Source organism: Culex pipiens, chromosome 2, assembly GCF_016801865.2.
Source record: "Culex pipiens pallens isolate TS chromosome 2, TS_CPP_V2, whole genome shotgun sequence".
Taxonomy (NCBI): Eukaryota; Metazoa; Arthropoda; class Insecta; order Diptera; family Culicidae; genus Culex; species Culex pipiens.
In genome coordinates this window covers 154,263,794-154,277,974 of record NC_068938.1, presented here as the reverse complement: position 1 = coordinate 154,277,974, position 14,181 = coordinate 154,263,794, and the positions used below count along the sequence as shown (strand labels likewise).

The 14,181-nt window shown below is 38.0% G+C and overlaps 3 protein-coding genes across 3 annotated transcripts; 1 reads left to right on the top strand and 2 right to left on the bottom strand.

Moving 5' to 3' along the window:
* Window positions 1-1,760: 1,760 nt before the first annotated feature.
* Window positions 1,761-2,114, bottom strand: LOC120424590 (uncharacterized). Its single transcript, XM_039588753.1, has one exon. It carries the CDS (start codon window positions 2,112-2,114, stop codon window positions 1,761-1,763), a length of 354 nt encoding a protein of 117 aa, XP_039444687.1.
* A 6,765-nt stretch (window positions 2,115-8,879) lies between these two features.
* LOC120424589 (eggshell protein 1-like) lies at window positions 8,880-9,756 on the bottom strand. The gene is made up of 2 exons (XM_039588752.1): window positions 9,745-9,756; window positions 8,880-9,215 (listed from the first exon to the last, which is right to left on the bottom strand). Exons 1-2 carry the CDS (start codon window positions 9,754-9,756, stop codon window positions 8,880-8,882), a joined length of 348 nt encoding a protein of 115 aa, XP_039444686.1.
* A 3,564-nt stretch (window positions 9,757-13,320) lies between these two features.
* On the top strand, window positions 13,321-13,829 carry LOC120424587 (paraneoplastic antigen Ma6E-like). Its single transcript, XM_052708952.1, has 2 exons — window positions 13,321-13,642; window positions 13,673-13,829. The coding sequence occupies exons 1-2, from the start codon at window positions 13,361-13,363 to the stop codon at window positions 13,733-13,735; spliced, it is 345 nt and encodes a 114-aa protein (XP_052564912.1). The 5' UTR covers window positions 13,321-13,360; the 3' UTR covers window positions 13,736-13,829.
* The last annotated feature ends 352 nt before the right edge of the window (window positions 13,830-14,181 follow it).

The window sequence follows — 14,181 nt, the reverse complement described above, 5'->3', positions numbered from 1 at the left end:
TTGAATAACCTGGAATTACATTATTATTATTAAAAAAATAAAATACTTTATAAATCTAAAAAATACTGAAAACTCTTTTTACGCGAGCAATTCAAAATAGCGCGAACTTTTTTTACGCGATTTTTTTTTTACGCGAGAACCAAAATTCGCGTAAAAAGAGGTTTGACTGTATAGGTCATCGCTTAAATTTTCAGGGTATCGCAGTTTTAATGAAAAAACTAGTTTTTTTTCTCGATGTTGCACGTGGCGCTTCGAAAAACTCAGTTTTTTTAAATCATATCTCGGAAACGCACGGGTCGACATCGTCATTTTTTAGTAATATTATGTGAAATTTTCTGAGGAATCAGATAAAAATATTTCCAGACAAAGGCTCTCATACGACTATTTCAAATGTTTGGCTGGGTTTCTCGGATTTCAAATTATGTTTCCTTGAAAGACAAACTAATCACTAAATAATTTGCGTCCAAGACAGCTAAAATCGATTGAAATGGCACGGAGTTATGAGTTTATGAAAAATGTGGTTTTTGCGAAAATTGACAAAACTTGCCGTTTTTGAGCCACCCTAGCTAAGGAACCCCCAGAAAAATTTTGAGCCCTATCGGAGAACTTTTTTTCGGTTTAGGTTTTTTTCAAATGGAATTGCTGATAGCTATATTTTACAATCAGAATATTGTAGAATTTGGTCCGTAAGTTTGACAGTTTTGGAATAGGAAGAAAACAACTTCTTTGGTTGCTGTGCACCCTTAAATTTGAAATATTGAATTCATTACTTTTTTTCTGTGCATTCGATCTGTGATTTTCGGGAGTGGTATCAACCGTACGTGTGAATTAATTTCCCTTTTCCCATCAGTCCGAACAACACACAAATCCGAGCGCCTCACCCTCACTCGTTATGTGTGCCCGATCGTTGGGTCATTTCGCAACCCATCGCACGGGGCCCGATAACAAATCGTTCAGGTTTGTGGCGCGTGTGTCGTCTTCGGAGTGACCTCGGTGGGTCATCTTCGAGAATAAATAAAGGCGCGCGCGCGTTCGAACACCAGTTTTTAAGCCTTGATAGGATTTTTATTCAAAGCAGGTCGGGGTGGGGTGGCGAGAGATCCACCTTGCTCGGCCGAACGGCACCTCCGCGGATTTAATCCGGGTGAAAAATGAGGTTTTATTCCAGATTACACGCGAATTAGCATACGTGTGTTTGAGGGATCGCTTGCAGGGGAGACGGTAAAGATTTTTGGTGAAACTTTGTCCTAAGGGGTATTTTTGCACCTGCAAACCGACAATAGATGAGACCATTTTAAGGAGCAGCTCAGCACTTCAAGGACAACCATTTCATCAGCTTAACATGTCATTTAAGCAAAACAGCCGCTTTAACGGGGAGTGTGTGTGTGACAAACTGCCGGAAAGTCAGTCACGACGACAACCGGCAAATCGCTCAACGATTACGGATTTGTACGACGAAATGTTAGAGGTCGATCGATCAGTGGATCCATAAACTGGTAGATTCCATATATGCCCGGGGATGTGAACTTCGTGATGGAACGGATTAGTGTCATCGTGTATCGAGATCCCCCCCTCCCGCGGTCCAGCAGGCTAATTTGAATCATGAACTGGGGACAGATTAACCGGTCATATATCATCGTTGTGCTGAAATGGTGGATTGAGTCGTTTCGATTGGATATTTGAAACTGTGCAAAAAGCTGAATGAAAAAAAAATGTTTTCTTTGCTTCTAATTTATTAGTTTCATCATAAAATCAACTTCTCAGTTCTTTCCCTGTCCCTTACCCTTGTTGGCCTGACCCTTGGCTCTTTTTTCCTTGTTGGCCTGGAACTTGCCCTTGCCTCCCTTTTCTCCACCCTTCTCGCCACCCTTTCCTCCCTTGCCACCATGATGTCTCTTGCCCTTGCCGTGTCCCTTCTTGCCACCATGCTCCTCCGACGATGATCCACCAGCTGCAGCAGGTTCCGGCTTTCCATCCGATCCAGTTTCAGCAGCTTCTGCGGGGTCAGTTTCAACGGCAGTTGCTACGTCCTGAGGAGCGGCCTCAGCCGCGGGCTGGAACACGGCCAGGAAGGCCACGGTGGCCACCAACAGCAGGAAGAAGGTCACTTTCATGGTTGGTTATTGGGGGATTCGGGTTGTTTTAGACTGAAAGGTAGACTGAACTGTGATGATTTGGTGAGGAATTGGACTGGATTTTATACGGATTTGAAATCTATTTTGATGACATTATAATTGGAACTGAGGCAAATTTTGTACGCTCAACTCAATGATTATTCTCAAGTTAATAAAAAAAAGTGTCAACCACGTTGTTTAATTTCTCTCTTTTAACTTTGATCAAAATCATGTTCAAAATATTAATTTTATAATAACGGCGCTTGCACCTCACAAGATTGAATACCATAGACTGTTCGTCTTGATCTCAGATCCAAAATACATTCAATCTACAGCAAAACCCACGAACACCCTACGAGAAACCCCAAAAATTCCAGAAGGTGTCCGTCAAGTGGGCCAAACTCCAGCCCCAACAAAAGATTATGAAATCATAACAAATCAGATCGATCAAAAGAAATCAACTCTCGCGGACCCCGCGGGAAGCTTGGAACACGATCAAACTGTCAGTCTGCGGAGTTCCAGAACGTGTAAAGCGCTTAATTCAATTAGACTGCGTTAAACACGCACACCTCGAACCTTTTCACCGCCTGTCATTTAATTTGGATCGTGGACTCCCTTTTGAAGAGTGAACCCCACTCCGTCTGAGCTCTCCGGGTGGACCCCCTGGCGGGTTTCTAGTTGAAGGGTTGATCTGTAACGTGCCTATCTACCTTAGAAGGGGGCATACTTAAAGAACGTGACGCAACCTCAGAAGACGATCAACTCTCCAACACAATATGAAGCAACTTTTTAAAATGTCGTAACACCAAAATAAATTTAAACAAAAACATAATTTTTCGTTACGTAACCTAAGGTTACCCCCCTCAACTGACAGCTCAGACCGTTTGGAGTCTCTTCTTCTTCCTTTTTTTGGGAGCAGTCCACCGACCCCGGTGATCCATCACTCCCGCGCGTGATTGGGACCGGGTACGGCACCACATGGTCTCGAGTGCTGACCGGGGATCAACCCCGGGAGACAGCTGGACGCGCTTAGGAAAGTGTCTGAAATGATCAAATTATCAGCGATTCGAAGAATGGGAAACGGTCACTTTCGGAGCAAATTTGATTTAATCAAGTCAAATCGGAGAGACTTGAACGCCTGTCACTTTTTTCGGTGGCAACGAACCCCCAAATCTCAAACCGTTTAGTGTGGGCGCGATGCTTTCCGGCCAAACAAATTGCGGAAATTTACGAACCAGCTGTGGACAGCACGTTTAGCACAAAATCATGAACCTCCACCGAAGTGGAGGGGGTCCCCGAACAGGTACATGACTTGTCATATTTCAATTAAATGATGCCCCATTATGAGCGGTCATAAAGAAAACAGTATAAACGTTTTAGAGTCATCCGCCGTCTGGTCGCCTGGAATCCGGAGTGATAAAAGACATTAATATTCTACCCCTGAGTTCTGACCTGGGGGAAGGTGGTCAGCGTCTTGTGTGGCCGGCCAACCTGATCACTAAGGAAGATTCCGAGTTTGCAGAAAACACCAATTGTGACCTCGGGGAGGATGGTATTTCTTGCAGGTCGATGATATTCCCCTGGCGAGGAAAATGGCTTTTTCCACGGGATTTAGCACTTCGAGAGAGATTCGACGTGTGTTAGACGAGGGACAAAACATTTGTTAAAGTGTAAATATCACGCCGGAGGGTTTGATAACGCGGGAACACCGGCGATGTTTCCACAAGTTGTACCGTAAGGTGCAATTTGATACAGTACAAATGGTCGTAGCTTAGTAGAATCGCGGTAATATTTCAATTGAAGTTTGTCATCATTATGCTATCTTGTAACAAAAAAAATCAAATTGATTTCTACCAAATTCATTGGTTGATTGAAGATGACCACCTTTAAAATCAGTTCTTATTCCACTTTAATAAAAATAATATCTTAATTTATTTAGCCTTGTTACAACTAAATCAGTGTTAGGAGGGTCATTCACTTCAAAATTGTAAATTAGTCTGTGAAAGTAGTCTCAATTATAATGTCATTAGAATAGAATTCAAATCCGTATTAAAGCCAGCCCGATTCCTCACCAAATCATCACAGTTCAGCCTACCTTCCAGTCTGAAACAACTCAAAATCCCAGAAATTCCCAACCATGAAAGTGACCTTCTTCCTGCCAAGGGTCCTGATTTTCGGTTCATTGAATGGAAACCACTCACTCATCGCCTATCCATTCGTCGCCTATTCCAACCCGCTAGCATTCATGAGCGAATGATACTCGCAAGCAGCTAGCGAGTGGCCCGAACTGTTCACTCAGCGAACAAATACATCGTGAAAATATTTGTCTACTCCGTCACTTGACGACACACACACACTACCATGCTCAGCGAAGAGCCATTCTCACAAAATGCCAGCGCGGCAGTCTTTTTGTCTCCATGCCTTCAGTTTGCCATCAATTTGATTTTTTCTTGGTGGAAATTGGTGTCTATAATGTTATGAAATCAAAATAAATGCACAATTTAATTGATAACAGCCCAAATCAATGAGTATAACGCAGCGCATCAGAGAAAAAAATGTGTTCAGTTCAGAGTGATCGGCGACGTTCGGCTTGTCTGAGCCGTTCGGAGACTGAGCCGATCAGAGAGAGAAGGAGAGTAGAAAAGAGAGTGTCCGGGAGCGAATGGTGTGAAAGTGACAAACGGTAGGAATTCATCAGGGCAGTATCGCGTCGCCTGCTATTTGTGCTCGCGAATGGAGTGGTTGATTTTGAGCAATCAGGACCCTTGCTTCCTGCTGTTGGTGGCCGCCGTGGCCTTCCTGGCCGTGTTCCAGCCCGCGGCTGAGGCCGCTCCTCAGGACGTGGCTGCTGCCGTTGAGTCTGGCCCCGATGGAGTTGCTGAAGCTGGATCGGATGGAAAGCCGGAAGGAGGCGCTGCTGCTGGTGGATCATCCTCGGAGGAGCAGGGCGGCAAGAAGGGACACGGCAAGGGCAAGGGACACCACGGTGGCAAGGAAGAAAGGGTGGCGAGAAGGGTGGAGAGAAGGGAGCCAAGGGCAAGTTCCAGGTCAACAAGGAGAAAGGAGCCAAGGGTCAGGCTAACAAGGGTAAGGGACAGGGAAAGAACTAAGAAGTTGATTTCATTGAATAAATTTGAAATTTGAAGCTTAATTTGTTCTACTCATTTGGAAGAAATTTAGTTTTCAAGGCAAAAAAATTGTTTAGGTTAACCAATATTGTATTAATCAGAATCTAGTTAAGACTACGCCCATACAATGATTAAACGTAAGTATAGCAGCTCGAAGATCTGGCAACCTTGTCTCAAGTTATGACCACTTAGTGATAATTATATACTTGATCGAATCTTGATCTCACTTATCTGTATAAAAACAGAGTTGGGATCCGTCATCAGACCTATCGTTGGATAGTTAATTGAGTCTAGAAGTTCGAAGATCTGGTAACCCTATCTTAACTTATGACCACTTAAGTGATATTCATGTCCGTTTTCCAAGCCGGATCTTAATTATCTGTACATACAGTGTTCGGATCCATCATCCAATATATAAGTAATTGAGATATCTTCTAAACGAGTCAAAAAATACTAAAAATAAATTCTTACTTGCAGTTTTGTAGCTGCTTGAAACGCTGCTTAACAAAAAGTTGGGGTTTTAATTACCGACCACCCGTACACTTTTCATACAAAATAAAATAAAATTCTTGTTACTAGAATTTATAGTTTAACACTTGTAGCCCCAACGGGGTCAAAAAAGTTGGAAATGCATTTTCACCGGCTCATACAACCCTTGGAAAAAAAGATGGAAATGCCTTTTTTATTATAACTTGAGGTAGACACATCTGTTTTGGATCTACCTTGTTGGAGGAGATTCTTGACATTCTTCCGGATCGAATGCAACAAGAATCATCCAAATCGGTTGAGTTTTTGCCGAGATACAGCCGGTTGAAGTTGCATTTCCAACTTTTTTTACCCCCTTGGTGCTTCGCGTAAGTTTTGACCCCGTTGGTGCTACAAGAGCAGTTCTTTACGGAATCGGTCTTTTTTCTTTAATTTTAATTTTTGTATTTTTTAATCCGGCTGAAACTTTTTTGGTGCCTTTGGTATGCCCTAAGAAGCCATTTTGCATCATTAGTTTGTCCATATAATTTTCCATACAAACTTAGCAGCTGTCCATACAAAAATGATATGTGAAAATTCAAAAATCTGTATCTTTTGAAGGAATTTTTTGATCGATTTGGTGTCTTCGGCAAAGTTGTAGGTATGGATATGGACTACACTGAAAAAAAATGATACACGGTAAAAAAAAATTGATGATTTTTTATTTAACTTTTTGACACTAAAACTTGATTTGCAAAAAAACACTATTTTCAATTTTTTTTTATTTTTTGATATGTTTTAGAGGACATAAAATGCCAACTTTTCAGAAATTTCCAGAATGGGCAAAAAATCTTTGACCGAGTTATGATTTTTTGAATCAATACAGATTTTTTCAAAAAATCGAAATATTGGTCGCAAAAATTTTTCAACTTCATTTTTCGATGTAAAATTGAATTTGCAATCAAAAAGTACTTTAGTGATTTTTTGATAAAGTGCACCGTTTTCAAGTTATAACCATTTTTAGGTAACTTTTTTGAAAATAGTCGCAGTTTTTCATTTTTTTTAAATAGTGCCCATGTTTGCCCACTATTGAAAAAAATATTTTTGAATAGCTGAGAAAATTCTCTATATTTTGCTTTTTCGGACTTTGTTTATACGACCCTTTGTTGCTGAGATATTGCCATGCAATGGTTAAAAAACAGGAAAATTGATGTTTTCTAAGTCTCACCCAAACAACCCACCATTTTCTAATGTCGATATCTCAGCAACTATAGGTCCGATTTACAATGTTAAAACATGAAACATTCGTGAAATTTTCCGATCTTTTCGAAAAAAATATTTTCAAAAATTTTAAATCAAGGCTAACATTTCAAATGGGCGTAATATTGAATGTTTGGCCCTATTGAAATGTTAGTCTTGATTTTAATTTTTTGAAAATATTTTTTTCGAATAGTACCAATATTTCGATTTTTTGAAAAAATCTGTATTGATTCAAAAAATCATAACTCGGTCAAAGATTTTTTGCCCATTCTGGAAATTTCTGAAAAGTTGGCATTTTATGTCCTCTAAAACATATCAAAAAATAAAAAAAAATAAAAATAGTGTTTTTTTGCAAATCAAGTTTTAGTGACAAAAAGTTAAATAAAAAAATCACCAAATTTTTTTTACCGTGTATCATTTTTTTTCAGTGTAGTCCATATCCATACCTACAACTTTGCCGAAGACACCAAATCGATCAAAAAATTCCTTCAAAAGATAAAGATTTTTGAATTTTCACATATCATTTTTGTATGGACAGCTGCCAAATTTGTATGGAAAATTATATGGACAAACTAATGATGCAAAATGGCTTCTTTGGGCATACCGAAGGCACCAAAAAAGTTTCAGCCGGAATAAAAAATACAAAAAAAATCGAATGACCGAAATCTCAGAGAATTGCTCACAAGTGTTAGTATGTTCTTTATCAAGTGAATTTCTTTATCAACTGAAAACTGTAATCCAAGATTTCAAATACCAGTTTTGTCTTTTCATTTTGAAGTTTGAAGTGTAATTTAGTATTTCTCTATGATAAGAGAATTTTCTTTGAAACACGTCAAAGTGGATATGTGGAAATGTGTTTGGCCTAGTTTTGTCATGTTTTTCCCTCCAGCTCTAGAAATCAAACATATTTTGTCCATATAAAATGCCTTCAATCGTAATATTTTCCAATATTTGTTGCTATGTTTTAATTTTCATTTTTCATAAATTTTGTCAAAATTCATAAAGTGTTAAAAAAATTACTGAGGAGCAATTCCAGCTCAAATCAGGATTTTTTTTTGGTACTTTTGTACCCGACCCTCTCCGATTTCAATGAAACTTTTTAGACATGGTTTTTGAAAATTTTTACATTTAGACCACTTTTCAAAAAAACAGTTTTAGTATATGATTTTTGTATTTTTTTATGAGAGACATACCATCCTACCTACCTTTTTGTTACATTTTAGGCTATTTCCTCAAAAAATTTGAACCAAAAAAAGCGTGACATCACCTTCAAATTTAACTTTTGAACTTAAAAATTGAAAAATCTCATGCGTGTATTTTTTTGTCAGTGTATTTTTTTCAGAAAGCACGTCCAATTTCCTACAAGTTTGCATTTGACCACTTGTTGATACGATGCAACGGCTTTGAGTAACAGTAATTTTTAAATTACAAAATACCAAAATATTAAATTTACTTACGTCCTTCTCAAATGTCATTTTCGAGTACAATTGGCTCCTTATACACAAAAATGGCTTATATAGGCCCAGGATAACATGTCTACAAAGTTTCATTGAAATCTGAGAGGGTCGGGTACAAAAGTACCAGAAAAAATCCTGATTTGAGCTGGAATTGCTCTGAGGAAGAATTTCTAAAGTATGTCAATATCTATTTTGAACCAAATAAGTTATGGTTCAATGTCCACATTTAAGTTTTATGATAAAATCTGATCTGGATCAATTCAGTTTGAATTGCTACAACAAAACGGTTCGCAAAAAAATTCACTTAAACATCTTATACTTGACAATGTTTTGACACAATTAACACAATTTTACTATTGCATTCCTTAAGTTAAATAATAACCAACTTTCTGTCAAAATCAGTAAAAAAACATGATTGCATCAAATTTTAGATTTATTCCTTGAAATCAAAGTATTCAGTTCTTTCCATTGACCTGTCCCTTACCCTTGTTGGCCTGACCCTTGGCTCCTTTCTCCTTGTTGGCCTGACCCTTACCCTTGCCTCCCTTCTCACCTCCCTTCTCTCCACCCTTTCCTCCCTTGCCACCGTGATGTCTCTTGCCCTTGCCGTGTCCCTTCTTGCCACCCTGCTCCTCCGAAGATGATTCACCAGCGGCAGCACCAGCTTCCGACTTTCCATCCGATCCAGCTTCAGCAACTCCATCGGGGCCAGACTCAACGGCAGTAGCTACGTCCTGAGGAGCGGCCTCAACGGCGGGCTGAAACACGGCCAGGAAGGCCACGGCGGCCACCTACAGCAGGAAGAAGGTCACTTTCATGGTTGTTTTTGGGGTTTTTGTTGGATGTTGCAGACTGGAAGGTAGACTGAACTGTGATGATTTGGTAAATATCAGGCTGGCTTTTATATTGTGACAAATTCAGTTTTGATTTGATTTTAATTTGAACAATCAGCTAGGATTATTCAAAACTATTTTCAGGAAATTTACAACACGTGTACTGCGGAAGTGTGAAATGACAAAGTAATTTTCATGGAGCAAGTAATGCCTGGTTTAAGCTACTTCAGTTTCTTAATTAATTATCGTATTTAAGTAACTGTTTAACTAAACCCAAACTTTCCCAAGACATTTCTCAAGTCGATATTCCCAGCACAAGTTCAAACACACCTGAGCAAAAAAAAAACTCATTTCACGAAACTAGAAAAACTCGTGGTTCAATTATGCAAGCCCCATTAATAAACGCGAAACAAAGTGTTTTATCCCGGTCCAACTTGCTTGCGCCACACGCTCTCTGGCTCTCTCCGAGCATAAATACTCCACCTACAACTTGTAACATGCTACATTTCTTCCCGCAAATTGAGCCGAACGGGGTCCTCCTCCGAGGTTTGAGAAATGTACTGCAAAAACACACTGAATCCCGCGATCCCCATATGGATCCGCCACTACTGGAGGTGGAGAAACCTGGCAAAAATAATGCAATAATAATTAACCTTTAGCCATCCACTTCAATATATCTTCGATCGATAAGATGGTTCAACGTGGAGGCCGGTGCTGCGGTGGTGGCTCCGGTCTGGATTTCGCATACCGCTCTGGACTGGTATGGGCTAGGGAGCTGGACTGCTTGGTGTGCTCTATGGGATCGGATGCAACTGTTGTTGCCATGCTCTTACCGATGCTCTCCTTTTGTGGAGATTTTGCACGGAAAGTATCTTGATTAAATTGAGAGTTAAAAAAAAATAATTTACACTGAAATTTAATAATAATTTTGACTAAAGTAAGACATAAAAAAATATTCATCACAAATTGTCTAAATTTAACAAAACAAAATTTGTTTTTAAAACCCATATCTTGGGTCCTGATAATGAACACCTCCCATTTTTGAGAATATCATCTAAAATTTCTCGGGAAACCCGAATTAAAATATGTTTAAATATCGGCTGTTTTCTTATGACATTCTTAAATTTAAAGACAGTTTTTTAAACTTCAATCCACTTTTTGAGCACAACTTATCACTTTTTTTTTGCTACCCGGAGAACTGAAATTGGTTAAAACGGCGCGGAGTTGTTTTTTTTTTAGGTGAATTTATGTTGAGCATGTTTATTTTAGGTACAACCCTGATATTGCTTGGATCATTCTAATAGTTATATAAAAACAATAAGAATTGGGCCAAAGAAGTCCCATTTTAATTTTGACCCAAATCGGTTCATTTTTTTTTTGTTTATTTTCAAGTGGAACTACGGGAGAGCAAGTTTAAATAAAAAAATGTCCATTTATAATAAAAATATTATTGAAATATTCTTATACGTTTAGAATAAATCATTTTTTACAATGTTGTAAATTAAAATAAGCTTATCATGTGTAAGTGTCTACATTTTCGCCACTCGACTTTTCTTTTTATTGTTTTTATTTGAATGAAACTTTGTATATGAATTTCCTATTGAAATGATTCCAATTTACATCATTGATTTTTAAATACAAGTCTCGATACTTTTTTGAAAATAAAAACTTTGGATTTTCTTATTTTATAATTTATTTTATGTTGATGATTTTTTCAGGGGACTTAACACTCTGATGACTCTGATGCAACATATTTTTCCGGAGTTATGAATTTATAAATATATTTTAAGTTATGGAACAAATCGAAAATATTGTCAAATGTTGTTTTTGAGTGCAAAATCAAGTTTGTGATATAATCAAAATCAACTTTATATATTTTTTGATAAAGATCACAATTTTCAAGTTATATGCATTTAAATTTGAACATTTCCGATATCTTTCTATTTTTTTTTATTTTAAAACACTTAATGAAGGAAAAGCGGTGACAATTCTGACAATTTACTTTTTTTCACACTGCTGAAAAAAACGTTTTTCTTAGTGCCAATTAGGTCCTTTTTTTGCAGCCTGCGATTTCTTAGAATCTGTTGGGATTAATTTGCAACTAAAACTATTGTATTATGAAAACTATTATGAAATATTTTACTCTAACTTAAAAAAGATTTCAACTTTTTAACTTTTCAAAAGGACGTTCATTATATTTTTTTTAAGATTTTCAAATGCTGTATATTTTTAAATTTAAAAATTATTTTATAGGACAAGCAAAAAAAAAAGGAAGTTTCATTTTTATCATTGAAAAGCCAACCAAAAGTTTCTGAGATATCGCGATTTAAAATATTAGGGCTAGTTAAATAACAATCAGAAAACCTACATTTCCGTGACTCTTAAACTTTATGAGACTTTATCTCAACAGTCCGATCAGCAATGTTAAAAAAATGGTAGGAAATATTCTCAGCATTTCAAAAACATTTTTGCAGGAGTGCTTTTTCTTCTTAAAGTACTTTTGAATTGCAAAAAAAAAATGGAGAAAAAATCGCTAATTTTCACCATAAAATGCCAACAAATTCAAAACGGTAAGTTATTTTTGTAATTTTGTTTGACAGTATTTCGATTTTTTCCACAATCACAATTTTATAAGTAAAAAGTTTCAAAATTATAAAAAAGTCTCACAAAATTAGCAAAATTACTCTCTATCAAAGTGCAAGTAAACTTTAAAGAAAATAATTATATTATACAATCACAACAAACAGTTTTGAAATACTCGTTTATGCAACAAGTTGCAAAAAAGAGAAGGTCTTTTCGGCACGAGTCGTACTTTTATCCAACGAGGTTCACCGAGTTGTATGAAAACGACGAGTGCTGATAAAATCAAATGTTGCAACGAGTTCCATACAAAAGTTTTTGCAATTCTGAAAAACATTCTTGAATAGAATTATAAGTCAAATGTGTATGTTTTTAAGTCATTTAAACATTTAAATAAAAAAAAGTTGATAAGTATTACTTTTTGATACAAGCATCCATTTCAGTGCTGAAAAGTAGAAATTTTCAGCACTGGTTTTTAAAAGTGTTGCTATTCGATTCTGTTTCTCTTCTGACAGGAAAAAGTAAGTCACGACGAAATCGCATACATAATTTTTCTGCATTTAGTTTTCCAGTGTTGATTTAAGCAGGGATGTCCGACTAAATGCCAACACGTCGATAGACTATGTTACAATTTTTCATGTCCCCTCTTGTTTTTCATGGCTCAAAACTCTCCTTAAAGTAGGGTAAATGAACAAATTTCAACTTACGACATAATTGGTTAATAACAAGTTACAAAAAGTTACAAGTAATAATTATGAACAAAATGAATATATTTGATACAGAGTCAAATTCAGGACGACCCACCCTACCACCAGATCAGATCCTTGGGCCACCTCCAAGAGAAAATATCGCTTCGGAACTGAAAGCTAAAAAATATTGATCCACCGCCCACGGCGTTTTCGGGGCCGGGCCCAGAAGGCGGGAGTAATTATATCTTGCGGACTAATTCAATCCTGTGGGAAGATTTGCGATTTGTTTGCTTTGCCGCGTCCGTCCCGCACCCACCACCTGTTACTCTTGTAGACCGAGGAAGAACTTCCTTCAATGAATCCTTCAACATAAGGGGAAGAGGGTGTTGCGATCGATCGATGATAGCGAAGGAAGACAAACGGCTCAGGCTTGAAAAGTGAGGGAGGAGCGTCAGTGCGTTGGGAATTGGATCGATTCCGAGCATTCAAGAAAAGAATAACGCAAGAATTTATATTAATTTCACAGATTTATTCTTAATATGTTATTCAAAATGTTCAAAATTATTCTGTTCCAATAATATAATTTGATCAAATCGAGGTGATTTATTTTAACACGTGTTGAAATGTCTTTTTAAATGACAACGCAAATTTTTTGACCATTTCCTGGAAATCATTTAAAAAAAATTGAAATATCCGGGTCAATTTTCCAGAATTAAAATCGTATCAAGCAGATTATTTGGTCAGTATTAAAGGCACTCAAGTTCCTCACCAAATCATCACAGTTCAGTCTACCTTCCAGTCTGAAACAACCCAAAAAACCCCCCAAAACCAACCATGAAAGTGACCTTCTTCCTGCTGTTGGTGACCGCCGTGGCCTTCCTGGCCGTGTTCCAGCCCGCAGTTGAGGCCGCCCCTCAGGACGTCGCTACTGCCGAAGTAGCTGATCCCGCTGGAGTTGCTGAAGCTGGATCGGATGGAAAGCCGGAAGGTGGCGCTGCTGCTGGTGGATCATCCTCGGAGGAGCAGGGTGGCAAGAAGGGACACGGCAAGGGCAAGGGACATCACGGTGGCAAGGGAGGAAAGGGTGGTGAGATGGGAGGCAAGGGCAAGGGCCAGGCCAATAAGGAGAAAGGAGCCAAGGGTCAGGCCAACAAGGAGAAAGGAGCCAAGGGTCAGGCCAACAAGGGTAAGGGACAGGGCAAGAACTAAGTTGAGGTCGATGTCATGATGAAATGACTTGAACAATAAATTTGATTTAAAAATATGTTGTTTTTGTTTGAAATGATTTATTTTATATTATGAAGTCCTTGTTTTAATCCAAGCTTCCGGGCTAAGGTGCAGTACTAGATGAGTAAGGTGCAGTACTAGATGATCTAGGGTGGAGAGGCTAATGTTTGTTCAAATAGAAATCCAAATTTCATATTTTAAGATTAATGATCTTCAAAAGTTTATCCTAAAATCAGTTCTAGTTCCTTAACCTCTGTAACTATGACAGATATCTACTTATACTGTATAATGCGGGAATAAAATTATCATAAATAATTCCGCACATCAACGACTGCAATTCTTCACCGCTAATCTCGTACCAAGCCCAACCAACACCACCGTCAGTACACCCAAAGTCACCGGACATTGTTGAGCCTACATTTGCGCGT

Coding starts and splice junctions, on each gene's coding strand:
- LOC120424590 (XM_039588753.1), bottom strand. CDS start 2,114: ATGAAAGTGACCTTCTTCCTGCTGTTGGTGGCCACCGTGGCCTTCCTG.
- LOC120424587 (XM_052708952.1), top strand. CDS start 13,361: ATGAAAGTGACCTTCTTCCTGCTGTTGGTGACCGCCGTGGCCTTCCTG. Junction 13,643..13,672: donor GAGGCAAGGGCAAGGGCCAG/GCCAATAAGGAG, acceptor GCCAAGGGTCAG/GCCAACAAGGAGAAAGGAGC.